At 38.9% G+C, this 24,462-nt stretch overlaps 1 protein-coding gene across 1 annotated transcript; it reads right to left on the bottom strand.

Annotated features, from left to right (window-relative positions):
* Positions 1-10,037: 10,037 nt before the first annotated feature.
* LOC121329534 (exocyst complex component 3-like protein 4) lies at positions 10,038-23,053 on the bottom strand. The gene is made up of 15 exons (XM_041275145.1): positions 22,961-23,053; positions 21,875-22,056; positions 21,236-21,430; positions 20,352-20,546; positions 19,967-20,191; positions 19,158-19,791; positions 18,520-18,637; positions 18,046-18,171; positions 17,365-17,465; positions 16,945-17,043; positions 14,597-14,720; positions 14,379-14,501; positions 13,166-13,318; positions 12,319-12,440; positions 10,038-10,852 (listed from the first exon to the last, which is right to left on the bottom strand). The coding sequence occupies exons 2-15, from the start codon at positions 22,032-22,034 to the stop codon at positions 10,672-10,674; spliced, it is 2,556 nt and encodes an 851-aa protein (XP_041131079.1). The 5' UTR covers positions 22,035-22,056; positions 22,961-23,053; the 3' UTR covers positions 10,038-10,671.
* Between the last annotated feature and the right edge of the window lie 1,409 nt (positions 23,054-24,462).

The following is a 24,462-nucleotide window of genomic DNA, read 5'->3' as shown; positions in this document are numbered from 1 at the left end:
CAAGTCAAAAAGGAAGTTAGAAAGGCCAAGAGAGAAATAGAAATGAACATTGCTAAGGGAGCTAAAACCAATTCCAAAATGTTTTTCCAATATTACAACAGCAAGAGAACATTCAAAGAGGAGATTAAATGTTTAAGAGATACAAATGGCAAAATCGTAGATGAAGAATAAAAAAAAAAATAGCAAATATGTTAAATGATTACTTTTCACAAGTTTTTACAAAGGAAGATACTGACAACATGCCCCACATGTCATCCAGTTCCTATCCAGTTTTAAATAACTTTAGCATAACTGAGGCAGAAGTGTTAAAGGGACTAGGAGCTCTTAAAATAAACAAATCCCCTGGGCCGGATGAGATCCTCCCAGTAGTACTCAAAGAAATGAAAGAAGTAATTTACAAACCGCTAACCAAGATCATGCAGCAGTCTCTTGACACAGGGGTGGTACCGACAGACTGGAAAATTGCAAACGTAATACCGATCCACAAAAAGGGAAACAAAACTGAACCAGGTAACTACAGACCAATAAGCCTAACTTCTATTATATGCAAACTTATGGAAACTATAATAAGATCCAAAATGGAAAATTACCTATATGGTAACAGGGTCCTGGGAGACAGTCAACATGGTTTTAGGAAAGGGAGATCGTGTCTAACTAACTTGCTTGATTTTTTTGAGGATGCAACATCGATAATGGATAATTGCAAAGCATATGACATGGTTTATTTAGATTTCCAGAAAGCTTTTGACAAAGTCCCGCACAAAAGATTAATTCTCAAACTGAACGCAGTTGGGATTCAAGGAAACACATGTACATGGATTAGGGAGTGGTTAACATGTAGAAAACAGAAAGTACTGATTAGAGGAGAAACCTCAGAATGCAGTGTGGTAACCAGTGGAGTACCACAGCGATCAGTATTAGGTCCTCTGCTATTCCTAATCTACATTAATGATTTAGATTCTGGTATAGTAAGCAAACTTGTTAAATTTGCAGACGACACAAAAGTAGGAGGAGTGGCAAACACTGTTGCAGCAGCAAAGGTCATTCAAAATGATCTAGACAAGATTCAGAACTGGGCAGATACATGGCAAATGACATTTAATAGAGAAAAGTGTAAGGTACTGCACGCAGGAAATAAAAATGTACATTATAAATATCATATGGGAGATATTGAAATTGGAGAAGGAATCTATGAAAAAGACCTACAAGTTTTTTTTTGACTCAGAAATGTCTTCATCTAGACAAAGTGGGGAAGCTATAAAAAAGGCCAACAAGATGCTCGGATACATTGTGAAAAGTGTTGAATTTAAATCAAGGGAAGTAATGTTAAAACTGTACAATGCACTAGTAAGACCTCATCTTGAATATTGTGTGCAGTTCTGGTCACCTCGCTATAAAAAAGATATTGCTGCTCTAGAAAGAGTGCAAAGAAGAGCGACCAGAATTATTCCGGGCTTAAAAGGCATGTCATATGCAGACAGGCTAAAAGAATTGAATCTGTTCAGTCTTGAACAAAGAAGACTACGTGGCGACCTAATTCAAGCATTCAAAATTCTAAAAGGTATTGACAGTGTGGACGCAAGGGACTTTTTCAGCCTGAAAAAAGAAACAAGGACCAGGGGTCACAAATGGAGTTTAGAAAAAGGGGCATTCAGAACAGAAAATAGGAGACACTTTTTTACACAGAGAATTGTGAGGGTCTGGAATCAACTCCCCAGTAATGTTGTTGAAGCTGACACCCTGGGATCCTTCAAGAAGCTGCTTGATGAGATTTTGGGATCAATAAGCTACTAACAACCAAACGAGCAAGATGGGCCGAATGGCCTCCTCTCGTTTGTAAACTTTCTTATGTTCTTATGTTCTTATGTTCATATGCCTTCAACACAGACCCCTCTAATACAGCTGCACTGTACGCGTTACACCCTAGGCTGCACGCTAGCACTACCTAGAGAGGAAACGCGCTTCCACACACAAACAGCGGGGAAGACAGGACAGCACACACACACACACACCAATACCTAACAATACCACACCCGCTCCTCTCCCAGCGTCCAGTCCCAAGCAGTTGCAATATATAAAGAGCAGGTTCCTTTTGGATGTTGGAGAAGTTCTGACGGTTTGGGACTCGCGCATATGGTCCTCCTCTTCTGTTACTGCCTGGAGTATTATTGCACACTTTGTTTCTATGGCAGCAGATGAACAGTTTAAGGGGGTCTCTCAGGACTCGTGATGGTCAGTTTCACTTCCTTTAAAATACAGGATTTCGAGGTTCTATACATATTTGCAAGATTTTTTTCAAAACTTCCCTTTTTGAAACAAGTGTATATTTTCAATTGATCAGAAAGGGAAATTTCACAATTCACAAAGGGATTAAATACAATCTAATGAAAAATTTATATAAGAAAAAGGAACTCACAACATAGTAGTTTCCAGTGTTTTCCCAGCCTCATACTGTACAGTAAAACAAACTCTTTATTTTTTATTTCCAGTGCCCACAGCTGTACATTTCAAAGTAATTATTAATAACATGGATAAGACACCACGACCTATATCCACAGTTTGCAAGTTTGACTTACAGGAATATGCATATTTTCACACATGACTAGATTGATACTTTCAATAACTTTTTCTAAAGTATGTCCTGATCAAGTTTTTTCACAATTGTATACACACTTCTCTTTCTATATATATATTGTAGCGTTTACAGGAAAATGCAGGAGGCTCTCACAGGATTGGCAGGTTCTTGAATTGACTGTTTATTAAGCTGGGACTCTACACTGGACAGGTAAAAACCATATTGCTTTATCAGCCAGTGGTACAACAACAGCTGAGTACTGTAGTGCTACTCAGACTGTGACAAATAATAAAATAACAGAAAAGAAAGTCCAAAAGCAAACACTTTCGGCCATGTGGTACAGCCACTAAGTGCAGCCTCTGGTTTCTCTCTCTTCTGCTCTCCTTGACTCTGTCTTCCACATTCATTTCTCACTCCAGCTTCTGTGTCCCAGCAGCCCTGCAGTAGCGGCCTGTTACTTATTCCTGTGTCCAGGCCAAGCCCCCAGCGCACCAGTATCCCGCTCTCCATCCCCTGGTGGTTGCAACATCTCATCACTTGGTTTTGCCAACAATGTTGCAACTGGGTAGCACTCATGCAGCAAGCCGAGCCCCTGATTGGTGGCATCCCTGAACACTGTTGACCCAGTTACAATATATATGTAAGAATGTAGAGTGACAAACTCAGAGAGAGACAAACCGTGTCTCCGTATACCTTCATATTACATTACATTCAATGATAAAGAATCTCCTTGATTTCAAATCCAGGGCATTATTTATCCTTGGCTAGAGCTCATTCAAGCAGGTGTTAAAATGCGTTTTCTGCTCATTCAATAGAATTATGTTTATATGTCACATAACATATTAGAGCTATTACAGCAAACAAACAGTAAAAGAGCACTGTGACAGGACGGCTGATGGTCAAACAGGCAACGAAAGGAAACATAGGAACATGAGAATAAATTCAAGCTCTTTAGCACACATTTATTACTCGCTGATTCAAAACAAACAGTATGTAATGTCAGACTAATGGGGAGACATGCCCCTGATACAGAGACTGCCTGTCTACCTTAACACATGGCACTTAAAACAGTTTGGTAGCGCTTGTCTCAGCGCTGCCATCACTTCATAAACTACTAGCCAGCTTTCTGGAACTTTTTAATGTCCAACTGCCTATGCAAAAACGGTCCTATGCAAATTCTCTTTTTCTAGTTTTTGAGCTATTGCCAACTATCTAGCTCTCTCACATGTTCCTTCCTGAGAGAGGTGTGATGGAGCTGAAGCAGACCCACACAGTCACAGTGAGAAGGCAGCAGAGAGGCAGCTAAGTGCTTTGTTTTTCCACTCCTTTATTGTGCAAACTGAGAACAGAGGTCACGGATGGCATTGACAGTTACAGCTGCGACCGCCAGGCTGATGGAGAGCAGCTTCACTGATTTAATGATTTCAGAATTAGCATGACACCAGCGCTCGCTGATGCAGGCATATTGCCAGCCCTTTTCTGTGGCACCAACACAAGAGTCCACACTAGGTTTGAACAACCACTGGCAAGGACATAATTTACAGCTACAGCTTGTTACCCAAGACTTGAGCCAAGAGATGCCAGTAGATACTTTGGATCAGTTCTTTCAGACAGATGAGGCTTCACTGAGTAATGTGTGTTTTTATTGTGTCTCTGACATGCTGCTCAAACCAGGTATGTGCTCTTAGGGAACCGACAGTGCCCGTGTGTGCCACAAAGCAGAAGATAATAAAACTGAAGGTTCAAGATTCTTCTAAAGCAGAAAAGAAGAACCATGATAAATGCACAAAAAAAATATGTAACTAAAACCAACAAAAGTGAGAAGATCCTGTTGCTGTGAATAGGATGTGTGCTGTTTGTAGCTGTAGAGTAGGCTTCGAAATGAGCAATTATAGTTTCCATATGCAGAGTAGGATTACAGCTCTTGCTTTTACCAAGCTGTGCTGTACACTTAATATTATGATATTTGATACAGGTGGTATTCCAGAGGTATAATACCATTCTTTATACTTGGGTGCAGTTTGCCATACAAAGACTTTTTTATATATTTTTCTAACCTCATGTCATAGATCTCCTCTTAACAGCTGACTGGTTAATAATACTGACATCGGCACATTGCCTCTTGACAGCAGGACTTGCTCTTCAGTTGAATGGCAAGATGCTCCTCTTTGAATCTGATGCTATGTGGTTCACGGCCAGCCCTTGCTTTTCCATTCATTTCACTCATTACACGCACAAGCCCAAGTTTAATTTCTTTATTGGTGTTTCTTGTAAAATGTGTACGCTGTTATCAATTAACTGTTTCTTTGAGCTAAAACACACCAGCGCATGATAATCGACGTGAGGTTCATGTGTAGGTGAAAGTGGCCAGAAAGCTTCCATAACAAAGAGAGGTCGCTTATGTAAACAGAAATCAACAATGTGTGCTTTCTGATGAAGCCGAACGCACAAAAAGCAAAACCATGGAAGATTGTAGAAATCAGTCACCCAAATAATCATATTTAAGTGTTAAACAATAATAGTAATACAACTTACCCTCGTATTTGTATGATCTCAGGGCACAATAAAACCATAAAAAAGAATAAAACAAGGTCATTATGGAACCCACGAAAACACTTTACAATAAAGCTGTTGAATACACCAGTTTGCTACACTCTTTCAACATTGGGGACATTCAAGTGTTACATCATGAAGGTTATGTTACTCCTGGAATTCAACACAATTAGCTTAACTTTGAATTGTCTTACACATCGTTCTGGTAAAGTGTGCTCACCTCGCATGTACTGTTTAAATGATTAGTTCATGTTTTAACAGCTATATATTTGGGGAGAATTTTTGGCTTGAAGCCTGTTTATTCCCGTATCCTAATGGAAAAAGAATAAGTCAAATCCATGCAGCTGACCAAACTTTCAGTGCGACGGAAACTCCAGTCAGATCAGTGTTCCGTTTCACAGCTATGGGAATTTCCCAGCATTGATTTCAAAATGAATCTTACTATGAAATAAAGACCACAGCTAAAGCTGTATCTTCTCTTGCCGCTTGCCACAGAAGAGAGCTTGGAAAAATATTAATAAGCTGCAGTTAAAATAATTAAAATCTAACAGACCAGACCAGCTGGAGATGTTACGCAATATTGCATGGTAATTATGCCAAGTAGATTGGCAGTTTTGTTTGCTTTTGCAATGCTTACAGCCTGCTTCATCATTCTTCTGTGTGACTTACCTTTCTTATTTATGCCTTACCACTCATGCTTTTACCAATTGTTACTACACTTCGCAATGCTTTTAGCATATCATACCACATATTAATTGAACCCCTTGAGTCACAGAATGATAAAACGGTTTATATCAACTCAGTGGAGCATTACACCACGATAGCTGCACCCCACCCTGTCTGATGAAGTGATTTGGCGGCTCTAAGATCCAAGGTACGCCAATGAGAATGCTCCCCTCCCTGCACCCCCCTCCCCCCCAACATTTTAAAAATGACGTCACACCATAAAAAACTGACCGTTACCTCTTCAAATATATTACACAACAAATTAGTATTTAAAATTAAAAAATTAAGATTCATATTTGGTTTTCAAAGCCACAGTGAGGACTTTTGTGTGTCTCAGTTTTCCTGCAGGTGTGTGTAGCTAAATGGCCTGTCTAGACACAAAGGACAATGTAGGCTACTGCTATGCGAAAGCCAATGTAGTTGGGGAACTTTGTAAAAGAAGCTACTTGATTCAGGATAGGTTACCGCATGAAAATAAAACACAAGCAACCATTTATTTGCAGGAATCGTTGTGTCCAGTAACTCTTTAGAGAAATCCTTTACAGATTGATTCTACACTTACAAGAAGCTACTTCAATCTTGAACAAACCCACAAGGGAATCTTTGCAAGGGGTATAACTGCGAAATAAACAGACTTTTTATTGGAAGTGACAGTGAAGCAATTTGTTTTTGAGGAATTTAATGAGGACATTAGTGCTGATAAACTCAGTCCATACAAACATTGCATTTCAAGTGGTTACAGCAGTTTGACCCATAATCAAATAACTCTTGGGTGTAAAGAGGCCGTGGGATTGGAGGACGCCTACAGACCTTGACCTGTTGTGGTGAAAAAATATAACTGGACACACTAAACTGGGGAGAAAAAAATAGGGGGGGGTACAATTTTTGGGCACCGAAAATATAAAAAAAAAAGATCACTTTCAGTCTAGATGTTATGCATTAAGTTAAAGCTTTGTGAATGAGACCCAGTAATTAAAATGTATATGCCTTCCACACTAGTGAGATCACATGGGAGGGAGTTAAGTGGAATGGAACCTTTTTGTTTTGCATTATAATGGAGGGAATAGGCCACATGTGAACATGTGATGTGGAGGATTGACAGCTGTCTTCATTATAAAACAGGCACTTCTTTGCAAAGAGTCTCCAGCTTGGTTGTGTTGGGTTCTTCTCATATCAATTGGTCAAAAAGTAAAAAAGTCTTCTAATATATTACTGAGAGGACTGCAGACAATTTCTGAAGCACATTTCCATAGGCTTTATATCCCTGGCACACTCAGGGAAAGATAGTTCTATCTTTTCTGTCAGATTTTACTTGGAAACATAGCACTGTGCATGTGCAAAACACATGCTGGAAAATATGTGACAGGAGATTTCTAACCTCATGCAGCCACAGCAGCCGGTTTAAATTATGGACCAAAAAACTAAGACAGAATTTACTAATCTTTTCTTCCCAAACAAAGCTTGTTTTCCCAATAGGGGGAAAAATGCAGCATTTTTCTTTTTCTCGTTGTTATTTGTTTCACAGTTACAGTCAAACCTATATTGAAGACCAATTCGCTGGCTAAAACCAAAAATATTGCACCTAAAACAAAAAGATATTTTTGAGATGCGGTGCGTTAAAAGTTATTATGAAAAAGTCAGCCATTCAATGTTCCTTCATTTTTTTGTGAATTGGTAAAATGTTCTTGTCCTCAGACAGCCCTTTGTATAGGACTAACTGTCTGTTATGAGGTCACTGACTGAGCAGCGGAGATGGTGCCCTGAACACTGTTTCCAGAGCACCATACCACCCCCGACATCACTCACTCCATACTGCACACAAAAACCTTGGAGGTAACAAGAGTCAAGTCACGGACGCGGTTTGAGTTCCAGGTTTACTATTCATTCACTGAAAGAGACTCCAGGAACATCTACACCACCAGGAGTATCTGAACTTAACATCATGCTGCTGGATTCTTGGTTGGGAATAAGCTGTTATTTATCTATAAGAGGCAAGCATTTTCTTTCTTTGTTTAATTAATTGAGTTTTTGTTAGATTGGCTAGGGTATCCTTGAATAGCATCCAGGCCAAATAATCCAGTTCAAAAAATATTACAACAATAGACCTTCCAGGAGAACTCTGTATAATTCATAACAATTGTTTTGGTTAAACGAGGAGGGAGTTGTTGTGTTATTGGAGTTTATGTGTAGAAACTCTGTAGATGGAAATTAAGGGGAGACTTAAAACAGAGTTAAGGAGGCATTTCTTCACATGAAGAGTGGGGAGGGGATGCAATAGGATATCTAGTCATGTTGTTGAGGCAGGATCACTTGGATCCTTGAAGACCCAACTTGACAGAGTCCTGAGATCAATCCACTATGAGGGACTGGACGAGCTTAGAGGGGCTGAACGGCTTCCTCTTGTTCGCATGTTTTCTTAAGTTTTTATGCTCCAGGAGCAGGCTGTTTCAATACTGACTTGCTGTTCAGTCTGTGTGTGAACTTGCACCATTATCTCAACTGATCCGATCTGAAACTAAAAATTAACAAGTTGCGTATCAAACATGAAAACCATAAGAGGACTTAAAATAAAAAGTTTGACATAAATCAGCAAATTACTTTTATATGCATTTATTTTTGCAGAACTGTGGCTAAAGAAAATGCAGTGATAAAACCTGCATCCCCTAAAATCACTTTTATCTGAATGTGTAATTGGTTAGTGGTTTTGTTTAACAGCTGTAATGACACCTTCAACCCCACACTGGCCAGGTCCACTGCATGGTATTATATCTATTTCATGCTTTTCCCATGTTCACACATGAGCTAAATATCTGTAGTGATTCTGACTTTTTATTATCAATATGTGCCAGGCTACAAAACTAGCCTTTCCTGTCAACACAAAATATGTCTTGGAGAATTAATTTACAGATTTCCTGCTTGCACTTGGACTGAATCCAATTAGACTGCTAAAAACACATAGGAAAACTGTAAAGGAAAGTGTGTAAGCCCTTATTGTAACCTAAATAATCTAACAAGGTAACACCTTACATTATGTGGCTCTAATTACTGTGTATTTACACAGTAGGTACATGGTAAATACATGTGCACTTACACTTACAATGTTATTGTGCAGTGACAATGTACAGGTACTTAATGTGTACATCTTTTTGCATGATAGAAGCCTAACCCCAATCCTTTTTTGATACAATTGTGTACTTACACATATCTTGCAAAAAGATGTACACATTCAGTGCATTATAACTATGCCTAGTAACACAGAAATTATGTGTAAGTACACACATATTTACTAAGTAACTACTATGTAAATACAGTTAGAGACCCTATGTAAAGTGTTACCCCTAACCAATTAGGTGCAAGAGTATCTAACAAATAAAGAAATTACACAGAGAACAGCCTGATGCACATTTTAGGGTTATAAAACACCATCTGCTTTAGTATTAACACATTGCTAACAAACCTTTACTTAGCCCATGGGCTTGCAAACAGTTTTTTTCCTATCAAGGTTTAGGTTTTGAAGGGAAGTCCATTATGTAGCCGAGGTACTTGAAAGGTCACTGTTTTGAAAGGACTTCTTAGATTCTTAGAGGCATTAGAATTCGAATAGTCTGTATGTAGTCATTTCAGAGGAGTATACATCTGTTTTGTTTATTGAGTCTGTGCATATGTTTCTTATTCAGTCCTAATGCATCAATATGGGCACCAATACTGATTATACAGATGGGATAATCTGTAAAGTGCTGCTATCGTAAGAAAGCACTTTGAGAGGGATATGGAATAAAGACTTGTGTTGGTTAAAATAAGCAATTAACTGGGCTGTGGGCGAAAGAAAAGCTCTCCCCAGATAATATGCATTCTCAGCTGCCCAGAAGTCGAAGCAAGAAAAGGTTTCAGTATAAATAATGGATGGGAATGAGGGTCGACTGCAAAAAAGAAAAACCTAAACATCCAAAAACAATAGTGAAATATGCAAAGATAAGCTGCTTTCTGTTCCAGAAATAACATTATGCCACTCAAAAAAAAAAAAGCTTTTTTGGTCTTTGTTTACAACTACATATCTCTGCCTGGGAGTGTTTATCCCATGCTGTATACATTGCAATTAAAAGCAATAAAAAAAAAAAAGATTCCTTTGACTCAAGCATGTCATTACAAGGGTTACAGCAGTGCTGTGTAAAAGAGTTTAAGACTTTCCAGAATGATCCAGTGGAATTCTCTGCATAGATTTTTCTTTCCTGTCACACTTACTGTTCTGTAAATCACTTTCTGTCTGGAGCACAGATTTTAATCTGCCGTGATTGTGATGCCAATGCTAACATTCATTCCATCTCTGCTTTACAGTAGAAACACTGTACTAACTGTTCTTTCCCTTTACATACATTTAGCATTTCAAGAAAAGAAAATGCAGCCTAAAAGTATACGTTATACTACATTTTTACAATATGTAATTTCTTCCTTAATTTCTTACTGTGTGTTCTCTGTTCCTGCTAAGTTAATTATCATTTACTAACTAATGTCCTCAAGGGACCACTTCTGAAGAGACTCCTAAAAACGAATCTCTGCTCCCACAGTTACGTGTTAGTAAACGGAACATCTCAAGCCTGTGTTCCATATGTCTACAGCAGGCAACTAGAACAGAACAGCAACCCTTGAAATCCCGGCAAAGCACCTTTGAGCAATTGCAATATGAAACAACTGATTGCAAACGTCATAAAAAATGTTAAAATTAGACACATGTTTCAACGACAAGTCTATAACGTTTTAGATACATACATATGGTTACATAGCCAGACGGCATTTGGACAGGAAGATGATGACGGTCATTAGGTCAAAGACAGACAGGCGTTAGTCTTTGGGACTACGATGGCACCAAAAAGTAACCTGCTTCTGTTCACATTCGCTTCAGGTGAGCTCTTCAGTTCTTGTAAACGTCGGAGTATTGCTTGCTTTTCAGGGCCTTTTGTGATCCCTCGGAAATATAGAACGGCAGAAATATGTTCCTTGCTGAAAAAAAAAAAAAAACGAAGCTAGACATGTAGAGTGGAGCCAGGTGAAAAATTCAGCATGCTGAATTTATCAAACAATTCCAAGGAATAATCGCATAATCGTTTGTGAAATGAACAGGGTTTTGAAAGCCTTGGTGTGGTTTATTCAGAGCAGGGCTGCACACTGTTGTCCAGTCAGCTTATTTTTTTTTTTTTATTCTGACAATGGGAAGAAGATTACAAACTGAAAAATATGATTGTGAGAATCTGATTGTGACCACTCAGAATCCTAAAGTAGAAAACAAAGTAGTACGAGAAACCTTGCACTGCCACAACTGACTGAACTGGTTTGCCTCTGACATTCATAAAACTATCACGGCACAGAAATGCTGAGGTATCTACATAAAATTTCCTTCCATACTTCTGAGGTTTGGTAGTTGTATGAAAATATATTTAAAATCAACCTGCCTTCAAAAAGAAAATCTGCTCCTCTCATAAGGTATAGGGAGCAAGCAAAACAGGGTAATAACATCATTTATACTCTATTTACTATAGCAAAAATCACTAATAGGATCATTAAAACAAATGCTCTGTTTTACTTTAAGCAGTCATCCTCAAAAAATTGCCACTACTTCCATTCTAGGGGTCAAGAAATGACTTTGTCTTTATTTTCCATCCCAAGCTTGGATTTCGAGTTACGATGCAAAATATTTTTCACTTTAGTGTGTTAAAACAAGCCAATGCAATGAGCTAATTTCTAAAATTATAGCAATGGGTATCAGCAGGCAAACCGCATATACAACAATATGAGAGGGGAACGGTACAAGCAGCATGTCAGAGGGGTTTTCCTGCTGCCCTTTCCCATCCTGTCAAGCCTGCAAGCTCTGTATTCTTACATGGTATGCAGAACGATGGAAACTGAAAGCGCCCTTCAGTGACCTAGCTTCTATTACTACACAGGAATTTCCCAGTGCCTTGAAACAAGTCAGGAGTCAAAGCCACTTCTGGGGCAAACCAAACTGAATCAGCAGTGGACCAGTATCAGTCACATCAGGGTCTATCTATTCAATTACTGAATGAACAGTGTCCTGTGGGGATTGTCAGAAGTGTTCATTCATTCACACATGAATGCATGCCTCCCCCACATTATCCTAGAAAAAAGTTTCCATAACAACTGTAATATTTTATAGGAGGCTTGGTTGCCGAGTGGTTAAAGAAACTGGTGAGTAAACCACTGCTGTGTACCATTGCAAATTCATAGCAAAGCCATTTAAAGGAAAGTGAAAGAATGGTAAAATAAATTCAAGCAAACATGGTATGATCCACAAAAAGAAATAAAAGTAAACAGCACTGGAAAGTCATGGTTAATTGCAAAACGAATGCCCAGATCCCCCATGCTAAACTCTGTAGAGGTAAAATCCTGGTCATACTGGCAAACCTGTGACATGCAGAATATAAGAGAGTGCAGAGGAACAGTGGAGCTACCTGATATCTGGGAAGTCAGAAACGAGAGGCTGGATGGTTTCCTTGATGTCCCTTTTGTTCTTTACTCCAACGATGTCACCGAGATGCTGTGCCGCGGAGTGAAGCCATTTCGAAGTGGTACCCTAAAAACAAAGGGGGGGGGGGGGGGGGGGGGGGGGGGGGGGGGGGGGGGGGGGGGGGGGGGGGGGGGGGGGGGGGGGGGGGGGGGGGGGGGGGGGGGGGGGGATTTTGTTATCAAATTCAATCACTCTGTTGACCCTGCATCATTTGTAATGAAAGTTAAATACAAAAGGTTTGTGTCATCTTTCATTGAATACCCTAATATTTTCCAACAATAACTTTCCTTTCAAATGTTTTCTTTTTTAGACTTCAGCTGGTGCCTAACTAGTTAACAGGATCGTCTGGTTCCTTTTGTTTTTGCTGCTGACATTGTTTTCAGGGAGAAGATGCACAATAGTTTCTGTGGGCCGCCCAGTAGAGCACCACTGCCCACTTTAATGTTATCTTTGTCTTTTCTTTTTTTTTCTTTCCTGTTATCGATAGGGCAGTGCTCCAAATTGCAATATGCTGCTTTGTTTCAACACCACATACTGTATTAATGTCATGTTAATTGTTTTCTGATATGGTTGAAAGCAGGATGAAAAGTCTAGTCCAGTTGTACTCAATTCTGGCCCTCGAGATCCAATCCACTCCAGGTTTTTACTCCAAGCAGGTTCTAATGTACTTAACTGAAGCAGCTTAGAGGCAATTAACCAATTTAGAAACCTGGTTGGACTAAACTAAAGACCAGGACTGGAATAGATCTCAAGGGCCAGAGTTGAGTACCACTGGTCTAGTGTTTACTCACCATGTCATCAAAGTGACTCCGGAGAGCCTCCGACTCAACCTTTATCTTTGCTGCCGCTCGCTCGTGTTTTCTGTTTTTGCAAGAATAATTCTTCTTCATTATCTGTGTGACGTATCCCTTCACAGCACTGTAGTGGATGTCATTCACACACTTCTATTTTGGAACAAAAATGAGAATACAGCAAGGTGTAGTAGTAACAGATATCTTGGAATATCCTATATAATATACTATTATAATACAGTGGAACTAAATGTCACAATGCTACCCTTAAATCTATAATTGCCAGGCAGCACAACATTTTTGGGTTTTATTTATATTTAAAACAGGCTGCATTATAGGTCTTGAGATCTGTATATTTATACAGCTCGTGTAATATTATGTTGAATTTGCTATTTACATATGTGTATTTGAAATATATATATAATATTCAGTGCAAGTAAATGATCTGAAGACAGAGGCAAATAAATGTACTTCTGGGCTATGTTCCAAAGGTTACAAGCTTATATAAAACCACTGACTTGTGTTTTTTCAGCCAAGCGTTTGGCAGGACTGGTAAAACATTGCGCCTCACACTGGGAAGATTAACAATACTACTGGAATTTCTAGATGTGTTTGGGCTTAGCCTCTATTTATTAACCACATGTGCAGTTACAGTGTAATTAGAGGCAGTTAATGTAAAGTGTTACCCCACAACTTTCTAATGGGAAAGACCTATTTGAGCACCTGTTGTTTTTTGGTGAAAGGCTCAGTCCTGAATCAAACATTGTCAGGAACATATGTCAAGCTGCACGACATGGTCGGCAAACAAATGTAGGACAGAAAACAAGTCATTTGTACTGTATTAGTTACACTATGGCTAAAATGCGTGTCTACACCTTTAAATCACAGGTTGGAATGAATGCACGTCTGCGTTTGAACTATTCCTTGGGTTCCTGCATGTTGACTGGTGTTTACCTCTATGTAGAGGATGCAGGAAGAAAGAAAGAGAGAAACACGAGAGGGATTTGTAAGCAAAGTAAATAGCTGACCATGTCTTTTGCTCTGTACACTTTCTTATACCGCGGGCTCTTTCAATAAACCTCTGACCACACCTAGTGTGTATTGACAATTACAGCACAAACCGTACAGTCCAAAAGAAACCTCTCTCTCTATCAGATAATGACCAGGATCAATGCATAGCTTCTATCCCAGAGTAATCGGATTATCTCCTTACCTGAAAACAGGGCTGCTTCATTTTCTTGTAAAGCTCGGAATGATTTTCAATAATCTCCATTATCTTTTCAAAATCATCCTCACACGAAAGCCACCTCTTTGTCATTAATTTCCTAAAATACGGCTTAAATGGTAAAAAAAAAAAAAAAAAAATGTTAGAACTTCGTTTATTTTTTTTGCTCAATGCAGGAGAATGCTTATTATTCTTACACTGATTACCTCTGTCTCCTGTATAAAATCAGCTAGTAGCATTGCTCCAAAATCCTGGATCACTTTGTCCAGCTCGTTGTTCAATTGCTCTATCTGTGCCGGGCATTTCTCTTTGTATTTGTCCATTTCAGTTCTTGTGAAAAAACAATTCAGAATGCATTATCAATGGCGTTACAGGCATGTTGTGGATAATGACTATTCTGCAATAAGCTATCTTTTTATATGGCAAGATGCAGGTCTGAGGGTAGTGAGGGAGTCTGAGGGCACTGCAGTACACTGAAAATGATTAACCAGAAATTGTAAAGCTGTGTTTCGGGCGGGTGTCAGCATTTCCTTTGCTGACTCGGAAGAGACAGACAGCTTTACTTCATACTTCATATTGAACCAATAACACAATACAGTTGCTTTTATATAACTCTCTTCATGCAGAGCAACCCAGGGCACTTTACAATTAAAAAAAAAAAAAAAAAAAAAAAACCTAAATACTCCATAAAATAAAAAAAATTAAAAACTGGCCATTAAACCCAGCTCAAGAATAAGCTGCCACACATATGTTTTAAATTTGATTTCAAAGACTGCACTGTGCCAACATTCCTAAAACCACATTTGGCTTTTTATGCAATCTGTGTTCATTTGCGCACAGCCCTGCACTGTTTCAAAGAAACCACGTGGTTTCTCCTAAAGGAAAACACTTATCAACAGCTAACCTAACTATAGCAGATGCAGAGCCTGTATGAATGCTAACTATGCCCTCATTTCAATGAGCTTCACTACACAGATTGACTTTCCCTTGTCAAGAGGTATACCACAGTAACTACTGCACAGAGGATCACAGGATTTTAACTCATTGACTACCAAGGACACAACCACATGAAGTAGCAGAAGCTGGTTGGTGATCCAATGATTATCCTGAAGGCTACAGTTTCCTCTCCTTATTCCAAACCCTATTCTCCTGACTCCATTTCTCCAGTGTGGGGACACACATCCCACCACTGCCACCATGTATCAGGACTGAACTACTGTTACCTTGCCCCGGGGATCCAGGGATGGGAACTCATAACTATCTGGCTCTAAATCCTATGACTCAACCAGATGAGATAAAGAAGCATCCAGACTGGAGTGTAATATATTATTATTAATTAGTCAAGTTTAGCAGACACTTATTACAGAGGCTAGGGGTGAACTATGCATCAGAAGGACAGAGCACAAGGAGGTTAAAATGCCTTAATTGACAGAATCCAACACAGTAGAAATAAATATAGCTTTTTAATTTGATGGAAAATAAACAGGATGGTATATATATATATATACCATCCTGTTTTTTTTTTTTTTTTTTTTTAAGCGGTCTAACTCTGAGCTGTTAGACTCCAAGTTCATTAACTCAAATCTGTCTAAGTCATATCCAGTATACAGTACCCTTCAATACCATTCCAATATTGATGATGGGTGTCAAGTTCTGTAAGAAACTCCCTTGGGTTACTGACCGAGTTGAGTAATACAAAAAGAAAGTTTTGAGCACAGAATGTTGGCCAATGAATCTGGGAAGTGGTGCTTGGTTCCTCTGTATTGCATTTGGGACATTTCCTGATGCAAACCTTCTGGCCATAGCTGTGTGTATTTTATTTATACAAACACTTTCACAATATGATTTTGCAGTTCCTTTAAATGCATGATTTTAAATAAAATATTTAATTATGTCTCAATCCTAAAATTTTAGGTGATGCAAAAGTATCAAAGTATAGCACTTTAATGATTCCTGCAGTTCTGTAATGTGTCAAAGTTGTACTGAATTGTATTCTTTGATTTTCAAAGTTGGTATATGGTAAGTTTAATTACAGTATTTCATTACCTTAACTGTCGATGTTAAAGTTTTACTGAATTGCATTATTTTAACAGTTTGTAATTTTGTATGCCTAATGTGATAGAATAGGTTACTAGCTATCAGTCATCAGTAGCTACTTATGCACTAAGTACTGGTGCATGTTAACGGATCAGTCCAAATTAGTTTGGATAATTGTCTCTCTTTGTATGTACGGTAAAATATATATATATATATATATATATATATATATATATATATATATATATATATATATATATATATATATATATATATAGTCTGTGAGAAATGACTGTGGCATGAGTCATTAATTCTACAGTTTGTGTTTGTGCATTAATGAAGACATTAGTCTGATACAGTATATGTACAGCACTGTCTTTGGGTGTGCCAAAAATATGAAGTCCTAAAATACATGGAAAGATAATCAACTAGTATAGGGACCCATTGATTAAGCACTGAAATCAGGAGACAGGACCTGTATAATCTTTTCTTTACACATTGTTTAAAAGACACTTACTTGATGTTGCTGAAGCTGTTAATGTAAGCAATGGAGAGACTCTTTTGTAATGCAGAGTTTGGGGAGGAAGTTCTCCATTCCATGAAAGTATTGTGGAAGCTGCAATTGAAAACAGTCTGTAATCTACCTGCGTTAACAACATCAAGGGTGTTTAATATAGCTACAGACAATGAGCCCAGCTCACAACACTGGTTTGACGGAAAGCTTTGTTAAGGATGTTACCAAACCACAACTAAACACCTGTTTGTTTCTTCTAAGTTTTAAAAACTTAATGAGTGTTTTTTTTCTTCTTTTGTTTTGTACTTTTATATATATATAAAAAAAAAAAAAAAAGGCTGTTAAAAATGTGGAGTAAAAGGCTTTGAGGCAATCTGCTGATCCTTTATGCTCTGCTGAGTGAGAGAAGGAGTTTTCACTTACTGTCGTGAGAAATGTTTCAGCTCCTCTGAACAGGTGCACAGAACCCTCTCTTCCAAGTCTGTGTCGATTTCTCGTGAAGTCGTAACATACCTGTGAACCATCTAAAGAACAAAGCAGGGTATGTATTAGACAAAGACAGGGGCCTGGTCCATTCCGATCCAATACCTTTTTAAAATCACTTCCCATTCCAACACATCATGGATTAAAATCGCAATTAGCTGTATTCTGTTACGAGCTTCTCACAGTGGCAACACATGACTTCAGTTGAAGTCAAGCAGTGTTTGTTAATGAAACTGGCTTCAAATTAAGCAAGAATTATTCAAGGGAATTTTAATAAGAATTGGGAATTGATTTAGATAAGGAATTGTAAACTGAATTGAAAAAGAGTTATTGACCCCAACCCTGGACACATGATTTAATGCAGGTGTTCAATGTACTCTGATTACCTCAGTGTTTCCATCTTATGGCATTTTGTATATCTACAAAAAGAACTATATATATATAGACACTGTATATATGAAATTTCAGGCTTTGTCATGTATTATTAAAATAAATGTATTTTACTCCTGAAAACAGACTATGAAAAATTATTCTTTAAAGCTCGGTGATCAGGGCAACATGTGAGTAAATAAACAAGGAAGCCAGCACTCCCAGTGGCCAGTGACTGGTACTGCACTGTACCTCGGTTATATCGATCTGTATTTCTGAATGGTAATAGCCATTCAGTATCTCAGGCTCATCTTTGGTTTCCCAGTTTTTTTCTGATTCAATGTTTAACATATTCTCCAAACACTGTTTCAGTTGCACCTATAAAAACAAAAACAATGTTAATTCTGTCTCTTATTGTTTTCCACACACACACACACACACACACACACACACACACACACACACACACACACACACATATATATATATATATATATATATATATATATATATATATATATATATATATATATATATATATAAAAGTTAAACTTAAAACAATCAGGTACACTGATGAAGACACTAGCTGAAATGCATGCCAACTCATATTTTACAAACCTACAAATACACTTGTTGAATAGTGTGCACAATGCATTAACAGGTGAGCATCGAAGGGCAGAACTGGGTTATGGGTTAGGCTCTTATGTAATACCTGCAATAACTTACCTGCAGCCCGGTGCTGTAATTTGTCTTCATGTTTTCCAATGTATCTTTATCTAATAAAGGATCCATATTTTCAGTGTTTACTTCTGGTTTCAAAACAAGGTTCCCCATTATTTTATCACTAAAGACAAAGCAAAATGGTCAAGTTCAGATTTGCTTGTCTGGTTTTATATGGTGTTCAAATCTCCCCACAGCACAAAGGTTATAGAAAACAGTTTTGGCAAAAAAAGACCCAGTATTTCTGTTATAAATGATACACATTTGAAAAGTGACTACAAGAGGCCCACCATCTGTCAATGCACCCAGCCAAGCAAATGCACAGAATTGCACTGCAGTCTCCCTTACTTTAGCACCAGCTCTTTACCAGTTTAAATTGAAATCATTCACATTGTGGAGAACACAATATTTGTTGCCGTTGCTGTGCTGGAAAGCTTTGAAAACCATGTAGTCATTTATTTTATTTTTTAATGACCCTTGTTATAATGTCAACACAAAGCACCAGTCTGGTATCTGTCCAGTAGGAGAGGGGACTGTATAATGTTTGTCCAATATAACAATTTCTATTTAAAACTGTAAAAAACAGAGGGGATTCACCAGGAACAAGCACCAGCGTTCAGCCCGCTTTGAAGCATAGCACTCACCTTTCATAGCAGTTGATCGTCCAGTTCAAAAGGGCATACCACTCGTTCACATCAAGCTTTTGCTGCATGATCTTTTGCAAGTGTGAAGAAACTTCTTGATGAGAGCTTGACACGTAAGTGTCGCACACGCCAAAGTCCTCTGGATAGCACTTTTGTACCACGGTCTTCACACTCTCCAAATCATCAACAATAGACTTCCCAAGGAGTGCTAAGTGCACTGCCAGCCACGACTGGTTGTCCTCTCTTTTTGCGATGGGGACGTTGGCAATTCGGTCCCGCACGCCTTCTTGCACAGCCTCTCTCCACAGCTCCTTCCATTTCTGGGGCCCTTTGAGACAGCTGGCTTCAGAATAGGACGGATCGTATTCTCGTTTGTCCTCCTCTACTATTATTTGGACAGCTTCGGTCAGAAGATCTTGTGAGTTGTTCAGCGAGTCTTTCACAATGGATTTCAGCTTATTCCTGAGCGTGCCACAGAGCAGCTCCATGTCCTTTGTTTTCCTTAACAGTTCTGACTGAGTGCCTTCTTGCACGGTCTTTGAAGCCTCTGAATCCAGCTCCTTTTTCAGCAGCAGTAGATGTATATGAGCTTCTTCTAGGACTCCCTTGTTAATTAGATCATGGATTTCCATGACTGTGAGGAATCCAGAATAAAGTATTAAAAAATGCTTAGTTAACCGGAGTATCCCATTCAATTATTATATATACATAAAGAGAGGTACACATGAAGCACATTGTAAGTTAACTATGCATCACACACATATATTTACTAAGTAACTGTTCAGTAAAAATGACATGAGAGATTTTACCTGACAGGGGCTCCTCAGGTTCTTTATGTTTTAGTGGCGTGTCAACTTCCTCTGCTCTTATTTCAGCAATGGCTTTCAACAAGTCTTGTTTAGCATCCCCATCCTTTCTGAGCCCAGACAGTATCTTTGAGCTCAGCCTGCCCAAGCCACCTCTCTTCAATGGAGGCAAAGATCCATTTGGACTTTTGGGCTCCTCAGTGTCACCTGGGACTGATGATTCTGGTCCTTTAAACAACAGGTGGGATGGTAAGAATGTGTTCAAATTGATTTATTGTAATGTAACAGGATGGAGGCTGTGCGTGAACAGGTGACCCTGCACAACACAGGTGAGCGCCTCAACCACCGGGCTCGTCTGCATTCGTGGTGTTACAGCTTTTCGTCTCACCTGAGAGTTTCCTGTGTTCAGACTGATCTTCACTGACAGATTTTCGCTGCTCTTGTTTCCCCTCCCCATCCTTCCCAAGTCCCGAGCGTAGCCTGGAACTCAGCCTGCCCAGGCTGCTTCTCTTTAAGAGAGATTTTGGTCCATCTGGGCTCTTGGGCTCCTCACTGCCATTTGGAACTGAAGTTAATTCTGATCCTTAAAACAGGTTAAAATCATGAGAATGTGCTGAAGTTATGACAAAAACACAATCAAGTATTCTAACAAGAAACAAACTTTTAATCCAGTAAATCAGGATCATGGGCCAACTACAAGAAAATGGAATAGAAATAAGACTCTCGTTGCATATCAGTTTGAGCCATTCCTGGTTTTACTAGGAGTTTAATAAGACACACTCAAGCTTATTACCTATACACTGTTGCTAATCAAGCTCGTAGTAAAACCTGGAATTGGCGAAGCTGCTATGCAATAGTGCTTTATTTCCATCCCTGCTATTCCAGAAAACAAAATCATATTTTTTAATTCCATTTTCCAAACCACTTCAGCAACTGAGTTTTCATAATTAGGCTTTAAAATGTTGTTTTTGCTGGAATACCTAGTAAGCATGGCAGGGATAGAAATAAGACTCCTACTGCATACAGTTTCACCTTTTCCAGGTTTTACTATGCGTTTGATTAGCCACAGTGTATAGGTAACAAGGTTGGGCGTATCTTATTAAACTCCTAGTAAAGCCAGGAATGGATTAACCGCTGTGCAATGGGAGTCCATGGTTAATAATGATCTAAGCAAATACAGCAATAGATAATGATACAGAATATGAATTATAAATAGTAAGAAAATTGAAAGATTGAAAATGCCTCTAATTCTGATGAATCCAGATGTCTCACCTGAGAGTTTCCTGTGTTCAGACTGATCTTCACTGACAGATTTTCGCTGCTCTCGTTTCCCCTCCCCATCCTTCCCAAGTCCAGAGCGTAGTCTTGAACTCAGCCTGCCCAGGCTGCTTCTCTTTAAGAGAGATTTTGGTCCATCTGGGCTCTTGGGCTCCTCACTGCCATTTGGAACTGAAGTTAATTCTGATCCTTAAAACAACATGAGAATGCACTGAAGTAATGTCAAAAACACAACATTAGAACAAGAAATTAACTTTGAATTCAGCAGATCTGGCCCGTGGGCCAACTATAAAAATAACCTCTTCAGTCTGCGGAAAAAAATTGAACGGATGTTGGGAGTTTCAATTACAAATGAAGCTTGGCTTTACAAATCAACGCATCCACCTCATTAGCACTGGCAAAATCAACACTATTCGTGCATTGCAAATCTTTCTTGAAAACATCAAGTGAAACGAGTAAAACTTCACAGCAAGTAGAAAAACCTCCAATAAGTCAGATCTGTATTGAACAAGTACTGATATATATCTCCACCTACTCATTTAGCTCAGTTTTACATTCCTGTGAGTAAATCATACCTGGCACTGTTTCTCTCCGTGGACTTTCACGCATGGTCATACCCAGTGAAGGACTTACCTAATTTACCAATCACATCAGACTTCTCTGCTGAATCAAGATTTTCTCCTCTGTTTTCCATAGACTGTAATGAAACTTGCTCCAGGGTTTCTGTGTCTTCAAAAGGATTGGTGCTGCACATCGTGGCTTTCTCCTTCACACAGTCAGCCAGTGAATCCATTGCGATCCAACGAACACACTCACTGCAGGAACACAACATAAAGCTGTTTACAGTAAATCAAAAGCACAACCCACACATTTTCAGCTTAATGCATTTCTCAAGGGCAATTAAAGCATGACTGACTTGCCAGACAAGAATCTGCTGGTTTCGGTTGTCATTGGCGAGAAAACTATTACCTTTTGTCCAGGTAAGTCTCTGTAAAGTTTTTCACCTGGGTTTAAATCCGGCTCAACACACAAGCCAAATGCATTTGCTGGTCTTGGTTTAGCCCCAGGGCACATTCAATAAAATCGACAAAAAACAAACAGCAGAAGAGAGGCGCAGGGCTGAGGTGTGTCACATGTACAGCTGAGGGGAACCACTCATGATGCCGTCTGCTTGCAGCCTTTCATGAGCAAAGACCCTGGTTATAAACTCTGTAGCTGCCCTGCCTTGATTGTATGCTGATTAAAAGCCTCAGCCCTGTTCTGTAAGTGCTCAATGTTTTTTTTTGGTTTTTTTGGTAAAATTTATATATATATTTTTACAAAAAAAATAAAAAATACACACACACACACAAAGAATGTACAATCCTGCACTTTACCACTGGACCGACAGATAGCTAACCATCATATGCCCCAGATTATAATCTTGTTCTTAATTGTACTGTAATTCTTGATATGTATTTTATTTTGTATACAACTTAAGTTGCCCTGGCTAAGGGCATCTGCTAAGAAATAAATAAAAAATCATCATTTTCTCCCACACATTTATTGTTAAATCAGATCATTGTAGCTTGATTGTCAGGCATAGGCATGAACAAAACAGATATTTTAAAATTATTAATTACGCCACGATAACAGAAAGAGCAGGAGATAAGTGAGGAAGGACACACTGTAAACATTTCAGTCCATCCGTTTACAATTTTATAGGATTACTTTCCTTACCTTGCTCTGCTTTGAGATAGCTGTACGCTGTTGAAGATTTAACCACCATGACAAAATGTCTCCCTTGGACTTTTACTTTCACATTCTCTAATCTCAGGTATGCGCAGGAGAAAAGCATTATCCAAACATTGTGCAATCTCACTTCATGAAAAAAAGCATTCACTTTCATATGCACAACCAGTAATGCAACAATAAGGGGGAAATAAAACCGCTCTAGTAAAACACCACAGGGTATCCAAGAACATCAGACTCCACCGTGGCGGCCAGAAAGTTGGCTTGTTTTTCCCCCTCATTCTCAGCTTTTTGTGCATCATTATGTGCAAAAGCTGTCCCAAGCAACACATTACCAATATAGAGTAAAAGCTCACTGTGAAGGCCAGGCAAGGGCTCAACAACATGTGACTTCTTGAATATGTTGAAGAGGTGGATGGCACAGAGGCTTCATGTTTCTGTTAGTCTGGGTTTAATTCACAAGTGAAGTGAGACTGCTCTCCACTGAGCCCTCCTGTACTCTGGACCACAACAGATACCTGGACGGTCCCTCTCATGACAGGAGCCCAGGATCGGACGCACAATGAGGCAGAGCTACTCCACCTAGTAGGATGGTTCCTCCAGGACAGGCTTCAGGCTTACTTGTGCCCTGCTTGTGCTAACCTCACTGTTGATAAAAACAACTCAAAAAAGCCCCCAGACAACTGATAGCTACATAGAGGAAGATACTTTCACTCTTACTCCTCAGATCCTTTTTCCTTTGTGTTCTCTAAAATGTTTTCCATGAAATCCATTGTGCATATCCTATTATCTGTGCATGGTCAGTCTGTTATTTCAGGGTTTTAAATAAAAATCCTACTGTTCAATAATGACATGCAGGCAGTTGGTGGTTAATGAGTACACATTATCTAAAGTTCAGACAGTATCGACACTGGTTAATTAATTAATTACCAGAAAGCAATTTCCTTAAGCGCATGATCTTCACAGTAGAACGGAGCCCACAGAATGAATGAATATACTAGAATCTGTATTCACAGCCACTGAAACAAGGTTTTTGTAATACAAGAGAATGGGTGAAGTACCTTGAAGCAGCCATCTGATTTAAGCATCCACAAATATACCAGCAGTTTGATGACCTGGTCACTGTGGTTGCTCTGTGGATCCCACGGACATACCAGTTTGTCTGGAATGATTTAATAATTCCTTGCAGATTAAGAATAACAAACGAAAAAAAAAAAAAAAAAGCATTACCAGCAAATCTCAACATAACAGCAAAGGAAGGTCGAGGGTTGGGGTTGTCGTTTCCTTTCACATATGATTTAAAAAAAAAAAAAAAAAAAAAAAAAATGCTGTTCTTTTTCCTCCAGATAGCAGCCACATCACTTTTTTCCTGCATAGACTTCTATAGAACGCATAGTCTGAACGGGAACGCGCATGTTGCGGACAAAAAAAAAAAAAAAATTACAACAAAAAGGCCACTTTTATCCTTGATGTTCCAAATGTTTACGTAA

The sequence above is a fragment of the Polyodon spathula genome, chromosome 17, assembly GCF_017654505.1.
Source record: "Polyodon spathula isolate WHYD16114869_AA chromosome 17, ASM1765450v1, whole genome shotgun sequence".
Taxonomy (NCBI): domain Eukaryota; kingdom Metazoa; phylum Chordata; class Actinopteri; order Acipenseriformes; family Polyodontidae; genus Polyodon; species Polyodon spathula.
The sequence above is the reverse complement of the archived record's forward strand: the minus strand, read 5'-3'. Positions and strand labels throughout refer to the sequence as shown.

Bases quoted from the DNA above. Each gene is read 5' to 3' on its own strand.
- LOC121329534 (XM_041275145.1), bottom strand. From the start codon at position 22,034: ATGGATTCACTGGCTGACTGTGTGAAGGAGAAAGCCACGATGTGCAGC. The intron at 19,792-19,966 runs GTAAAATCTCTC...GATTCCTCACAG, and splicing joins ACCTGAGGAGCCCCTGTCAG to TCATGGAAATCCATGATCTA. The intron at 18,172-18,519 runs GTAAGTTATTGC...TTGTTTTTATAG, and splicing joins ATTACAGCACCGGGCTGCAG to GTGCAACTGAAACAGTGTTT.